This window comes from Solanum verrucosum, unplaced genomic scaffold (assembly GCF_900185275.1).
Source record: "Solanum verrucosum unplaced genomic scaffold, falcon-dt-bn FXZP01000261.1, whole genome shotgun sequence".
Classification (NCBI taxonomy): Eukaryota; Viridiplantae; Streptophyta; class Magnoliopsida; order Solanales; family Solanaceae; genus Solanum; species Solanum verrucosum.
Window position 1 is genome coordinate 5086622 of NW_026019969.1, and position 6731 is coordinate 5093352.

The following is a 6731-nucleotide window of genomic DNA, read 5'->3' on the forward strand; positions in this document are numbered from 1 at the left end:
ATCCATCTTTGGATGTGCTCAAGTATACACTTACGGGTCGTTTGGTGTGAGAGATAAAAATTAATAGTGATGGGATAAAAATTTTGTATCTTGTTTGGAATAACTTATCCCACCATTTATATTATAGTGATGGGATAAGTTATTTCAGGATAGCAAATCCCATGATAACTTGTTTCCAACCAAACGACCCCTTTAAACTTGTATAAAATTGAACAAGTAGAAATACGTATTCTATGTGGCATAATACACGTAGAATGTCATGTAGTTTGTTCAATTTTATACAAGTTTAAATAATTACTTGTGCATACTTAAAGTTAAAAGGACATAAATATCAGTTAAAGCTAAATTAAAAGGACATGTTTATGGATTATGTTTTTTCTTTTTTTGGAAGTTTTCTGACTTGGGGTTCTCAGTTTTCATATTTATGAGGACTGAAGCTACCTAGAAGACCCAGTATCATTGCTAATAGTGGAACTACCTGTTCGAATAACAGCTCCATAGTACTCCTTTACACGCCTTTAATTTTATTGGCCTCTGAAGTTGTTTTGTTTTACCTTATGTATTTGTTTATAATGTATTTGTATTGTACTGTATTATTTTAATGAATATAAGTAAATGATAAAGTAGAATTATAAGATAACATGAAATGAAAATATGTTCGATCGTTACACAAAATGAGACTTTTCGTTGTAACGTTATGATAAATTTAACTGATCCGATACAATAAAAGTTAAGTAACAATTAAAAAAAATATTATAATTAAACTAGCCATACAATACATATTCCAAACAAGGTGTTGGGGGATCTTCTTATTAATTAATTGTGGGCCTGAGGCATCAATTATTCCCAAGCTTTTATGTTTGTCTCTGTTAAATGCTGTACTATATACTCCACTTGACACTCCCTTTAGCCTGCTTTTGGTGTTGGAATAGTGGCATCATCTTAAAACCTTCAACAAGGTTTCCTCTAACTTACCTACTCTTCAAAATTTCTTCTCTGAGTTATAGAATTTATAAGCAATTCACCTACTATATGATAACTTTGTTATTTCTAGATTCTGAGCACATGTACTGAAGCTCCCAAGAAGACCCAGTATTGTTGTTAATAGTGGAACCACATGTTTGAATAGCAGCTCCATAGTACTCCTTTTACTTGGTTTTAAGCTGATTGGTCTATGAAGTTCTTGTGTTTTACCTTATTTTGTGTTCCTTTAGTAAATGTTCAAAAACAACTACTATTATGTCTCAATTCAAAACTATTTGGGGTCGACTATATAAATCATCACTGTCAATTTTAACCACTAAGAGTTCTCTTACTATTCCTATTGATATACACATCTCTAAACATATTGAAGAGCCTCCTGGAAAACATTGAACTTTATGTAAACTAAGCGTACCATCATGATTAAGTTCAATGCCAACTTGCTGATATCATCTGTGTTGATCTTTTGCTCCCATGTTATTCTCTTTTTCTTCGTTATATTTGCCTGGATTCCGAGAGGTTATAGGCCTTTCGAGATAACTTTTTTCCATGGGATCTCTTAAGCCTAGATTCCGAAAGGTTCTTATCTGTGACCATATATGTTAGCCAGCAACTTGCTGCATTTGTGCTTTAGCAACAGGACATAGTATGCTTTTTCTGGATGAGTTACTGGAGAAATGATTGTTGAAGCATTGTTATTTGTTTTCCAATATTGCCCCTGTCCAATCCAGACAAACAAAGATAATGATTACGTGTGACTTCTCGTAGCTAAAAGACAGACATCAGTTTTATATCTTATGTTCCTTTAAGGCTTAATTCTTGAATCTCTGAAACTCTTAGCCTGATGTACTGTGTATTTGCTTAGACTAATATTGACCATGTCAAACTATCACCAGAATATGTTTTATACCTCTCTCATGATATTCTCATTCTTCTAAACTTCTAGTTTCATTCTTAACGGTCTCTTACTTTTTTCTCCAGGTAGCAACACACTATGACTGGAAGCATGGAAGATGGTTTGTTAGATGAGAGTAGTCTCAGAAAAGCAAGTCGGCAATTCCATGTTACAACAAATCTTGTTTTGAGCACCTCAGTTGCTGCCTGTGGTTACTTTGCCTATGGATTTGCTGTAAGTATTACTTGTCAAGGTACGAGGAATGCATGAGATTTTGAGGTGTGTTAATTCATATTATGAGGATAATGAAGGAACATCATTTTTCAACTTTGGATAAGACTGAATTAAGCATCCATTTTGTGAGAAATGCATAAGATTTGGTTCCTTGTGAGATCCAAGAGTCTTCTGGACATGTTTTTATTTCCACATATCTATGCGAACAAATCTTGTATCTCTTGAATGTATTTAAAATAGACACATGCATATATGTTCTTAAGCACTATAACATATTTCTCAAATGAGCATACTTGAGAGATTGCACTGTAGTGTAATGTTTAATGATCTCAGGAGATTAGGCTAAAGGGTTGCCACTGATAGCTTGCTGCCTGTGTGTCCTTTTCAGGCTGGATATTCATCTCCTGCTCAATCAGGGATCATGGATGACCTGGGACTCTCTATAGCAGAAGTAAGTATTTTACAACCCTTTTTCGTGTGTACGGAAATGGCAAAACAGCTCTCTCACACTGACCTGATCAGCTGTTCTCACCCTGTTCTGAGATCTTAGATATTGTAGGGTTTAAAGAGGTCCAGATTCTTCTTTTTCTTTTTGATAAATTAAAGAGTTCCTTATCCTAGTTGCTTGATACACAAAAGTTCCGTGGTTCTCTTAGCAATGATGAAAATTGTTTGTTAAAAGCTTCCATTATTTTAAATGAAGAGGATAAGATATGTTTTGTTGTTCACAAAACGTACCCATTAGGTTCTTAACAAGCTTTCGTAGTGAATGCAAGAGCAAGGACAAAACTCCCCTGGAGGAAAATTTACAGGTGTTTGGGAGCTATGCCATGTTAGACTCTACTGTCAGTTTCAATATTAACATGATCTCTCTCTCAGTTACTCCGGTTTCTCTATCTAGGTGTTCCTTTTTCATTTATGTGAATGTACATTTTGTAAGTGAACTCATGATCCTCACAGAGGTCCCATTAGCTGCTAGCCAAACAAAATGCATTTTTCATCAGGAGAAATTTCATAATCTGATTTATTCTTTTTGTATAGTACTCAGTTTTTGCTTCAATCATGATATTTGGAGGAATGATTGGGGCTCTGATAAGTGGAAAGGTGGCTGATATTTTTGGCAGGAGAGCTGTAAGTCTCTTTTCCTTAATTTATTGAAGCTTTACTTATAAAAAAGTCACTGAACCTGAATCAACTTTTATAGTCTCTAATTTGGTTTATAATTAATACAGACAATGTGGCTTTCGGATTTATTTTTTATCATGGGCTGGTGTTCAATAACCTTTGGCAAGGTACAGAGAAACGTCTTTTACCTCAAATACACAGGGAAATAACTTTTCTCCTCTATTTCCGTGTGTGTGTGCGCACTCTCTCCCTCCTCCCTTTATTGCTTCCAGTCAAGCCATGTAACCGTGTTAAGCAAATAACCATAGAGCATATTGAGTATTATCTGGTTCAACTTACGTGTTTGTGCTTGTTGAAAGAGAGCTTGGTGGCTTGATGCTGGAAGGTTGCTGATGGGAGTTGGTGCAGGAATCTATTTATATGTGGTAATTTCTTTTACATTTTTTGGATAACTTTTTCCGTCCGTTGAACCAAAAAAGGTCTGATGCATAATATGACCTGAATGAAATTTCAAACAGGGACCTATATACATTTCAGAGGTCACGCCGAAAAATATCCGAGGGAGCGTTGTAGCAGCTGCTTCAGTAAATAAAAAACTTTGTTGATTTTGATTGGTTAGTAGAACTCATTTTCTCTCTGTATAAGCCTTGATGTTTTTTGCAGTGTACGCTGACTCTTGGCTTCTCACTGGTGTATTACATTGGGAATAACATGAGCTGGCGCACTTTAGCTCTTGTAGGTAATGATACAATGCATTCAACAGTTGTTGCAAAGAGAATTTCAAAAAGAAGATGCCTGATTATATAGATGTTTCCATTTCTTGAAATTGGTTGAACTTCTAGGTGCTACCCCTAGCTTTATACAGGTGCTAGGTGTATTCTTCATACCGGAGTCTCCTCGGTGGTTGGTGAGTTAGTAATTAACTAATCATTGTGCTACAACTATTTCAAAAAGAAAGATAAAGGGAAATATGCTGTTCTATTGACAGTCGAAAATTGGTCTGGAGAAGGAGGTAGAAGCATCACTACAACGTCTGAGAGGAGAAAATGCAGATATTTCCACTGAAGCAGCTGAAATAAAAGTAACAGATTGATCTAAAATATGTAATCTAGCAGTGTTGTTTACCTGTTTGTATCTTTCATATTTTTCTGTTGAAGTCTAGTTCCAGAAGAGCAGTTAGGACTGAAATTTCTCCTCTATTTAACAGGACTTTACTGAAACAGTTCAGCGACACTCAACATCCACATTTATGGATTTGTTTAGTAGGAAATATGCTCGTCCACTGATTGTAAGCTTTACGTATAACCAGAGTTGGAACACTTTTAAGAGTTTGGATGATATGTCTGATACTTCTGCTGATATTCAATATTATTAGATTGGAGTCGGGTTAATGGCTCTCGTGCAGTTAGGAGGGAACAATGCAATAACTTCTTTTGCCAGTTCAATTTTTAGAGCAGCTGGTAAGAACACTCAGAAATAAACTTCTGTTTTAAGTTGACAGCCTTTTGTTTATAGGGATACATCTAAAAAGTTAAGATCATTTTACAAGGTTGTTCGGCAGAATCAGGATCTAAAGTCATGGCTGTTCTCCAGGTTCTCAACTCTTGCCACTCCAGTTTAATATAAGACTCTTAAAAAACACGCTCAAACAATCGTTCTTCATTTCAGCTTCCATTTGCTATCACAAGTATTATCCTTACAGAAAAAGCTGGAAGACGACTTCTTATGCTGGTAAGGTTAATGACTGTAGGTTCATGTCCCTTTGCCAATAAAGTACAATTTTAATAAGCCTCAACACTTTGTTTTCAGGTTACTTCGGCTGGGACTTGCTTAGGATGCTTGCTTGTAGCATTGGGGTTTCTTTTCAAGGTGCTAAACTTGGTGATATATATATATATAGGAATCAACTTCTTCAGTTTTCCATCTGCTTTTGCCACACATTAATGTTGTTCTGATGCATCTTTTATCGGATATTCTGCTTTACCATGAACAGGGTTATCATCTATCAACAGAGCTAACCTCTTCAATGGTGTACACTGGCATACTGGTTTGTGAAAACAACATCCTTTATTTTTTATTCATCTCCTTACTGTTTCAAACACCTATAGCTTGCCAAAGCCCCTTACATTCTCATTCCACCTCCATATTCTGTAAACAGCTCTTTTCTGTATCTTTCACAATGGGAATGGGAGGTACACCCTGGATCATCATGTCAGAGGTGCGTCTTTAAGATGTCAAATTCAAATATATATGTTATACAGATTCAGACAAACCATAAGGTCAATCTCTGTTTCAGATACTTCCGATAAACATCAAGGGTTCTGCTGGAAGTCTTGTGACATTGATCAACTGTTTTACTTCCTGGATAGTTGGTTATGCTTTTAATTTCCTATTCGAGTGGAATGCAGCAGGTAATGGCACTCTCCATCTGTTCCTTAAGCTTGTTTGATGGTTCAGTGATTTATTAAATCCTGTTGTAACTTGCAGGAACATTCTTCTTGTTTGCATTCTTTTGTGGCTCGGTTGTTGTATTCGTTGCAATGTTGGTACCAGAGACGAAGGGACGGACACTTGAAGAAATCCAGGCATCGATGACATTACTCCAATGAAATCATATGTTCTTTAACCTTCATTCATGACTGCCCATTTTGAACTTCATAGTTCAGACTACTTTATCATTCAGAACTGAAACTCATGTGTATTGTGATTATATTGATGTTTGTTACGTTCATATCTAAATCTTATCCAATATATCATACATATGAAGCACTACTTCAGGATGTTGAAAACCAGACCACTTTCCCTACCGAAATTTGCTTCAAGGATTATAGTCTTCCAACAACTTCTGTGGTAGATTAAATTCATTGGCTACTGTAACCAAATCCTGGTCAGGCCGAAGAGGATAAGTTATAAATTGTCCATAATCTTTTGAAACATGACTATCCCCACAAGAGCACTTCACCATAATATTTACTATAGCATTTGCAGGAACATTGTCAGGATCATAACTGTTAAGACTCCTGTAACTTTTCAACTGTTGTAAGGTTCCAAAAATAAAGATGAGCGATTCTCGGATAAGTAGCACTAGTCTTGACCTGCACACCAAACTGATGGCCAATGAATTTCCCATCAACACAGCTATATGAGAAGGGATCATTAACTCTGCTTTGGAATTGAGTAATATCTGTATTGGTTATCTGAGGATTATAACTAAGAATATTCTTGATGGTGGTTGAAAAAGCATGAAGTTTTCGTGCAATGAGAAGAACAAACTCAATTCTACAAAAATAAATCCAAAGTCTCAGACTCATTTCCCAAACCCCAAACAACTAAATTATAAAACGCCAACACAAAATCTCACCTTATATTCCACAGAGGTCTTTGAAGGCTCCAGAAGTCAAATCATATAAAGATCTTGGGCAGTTTAGGTTAAACAAAAACAGTGGATATATCTGAGATCTACTTTGCTGCTCAATGTCAGAAACACTGTCAGAAC

The 6731-nt window shown here is 35.9% G+C and overlaps 1 protein-coding gene across 2 annotated transcripts; it reads left to right on the plus strand.

The window, feature by feature from the left end:
* Positions 1-886: 886 nt before the first annotated feature.
* On the plus strand, positions 887-5995 carry LOC125816423 (sugar transporter ERD6-like 5). Of its 2 annotated transcripts, XM_049496028.1 has the most exons (19): positions 887-959; positions 1963-2110; positions 2499-2561; positions 3152-3241; positions 3343-3402; positions 3595-3660; positions 3754-3819; positions 3899-3974; positions 4078-4142; positions 4224-4316; positions 4443-4523; positions 4611-4695; positions 4785-4828; positions 4904-4966; positions 5045-5104; positions 5229-5282; positions 5394-5453; positions 5532-5646; positions 5723-5995. In XM_049496028.1, exons 2-19 carry the CDS (start codon positions 1976-1978, stop codon positions 5842-5844), a joined length of 1398 nt encoding a protein of 465 aa, XP_049351985.1. In that variant the 5' UTR covers positions 887-959; positions 1963-1975; the 3' UTR covers positions 5845-5995. The 2 variants fall into 2 exon arrangements, with proteins under 2 accessions (XP_049351985.1, XP_049351986.1); XM_049496029.1 differs by lacking the exon at positions 887-959 and having other exon boundaries at positions 1957-2129.
* Positions 5996-6731: the final 736 nt, after the last annotated feature.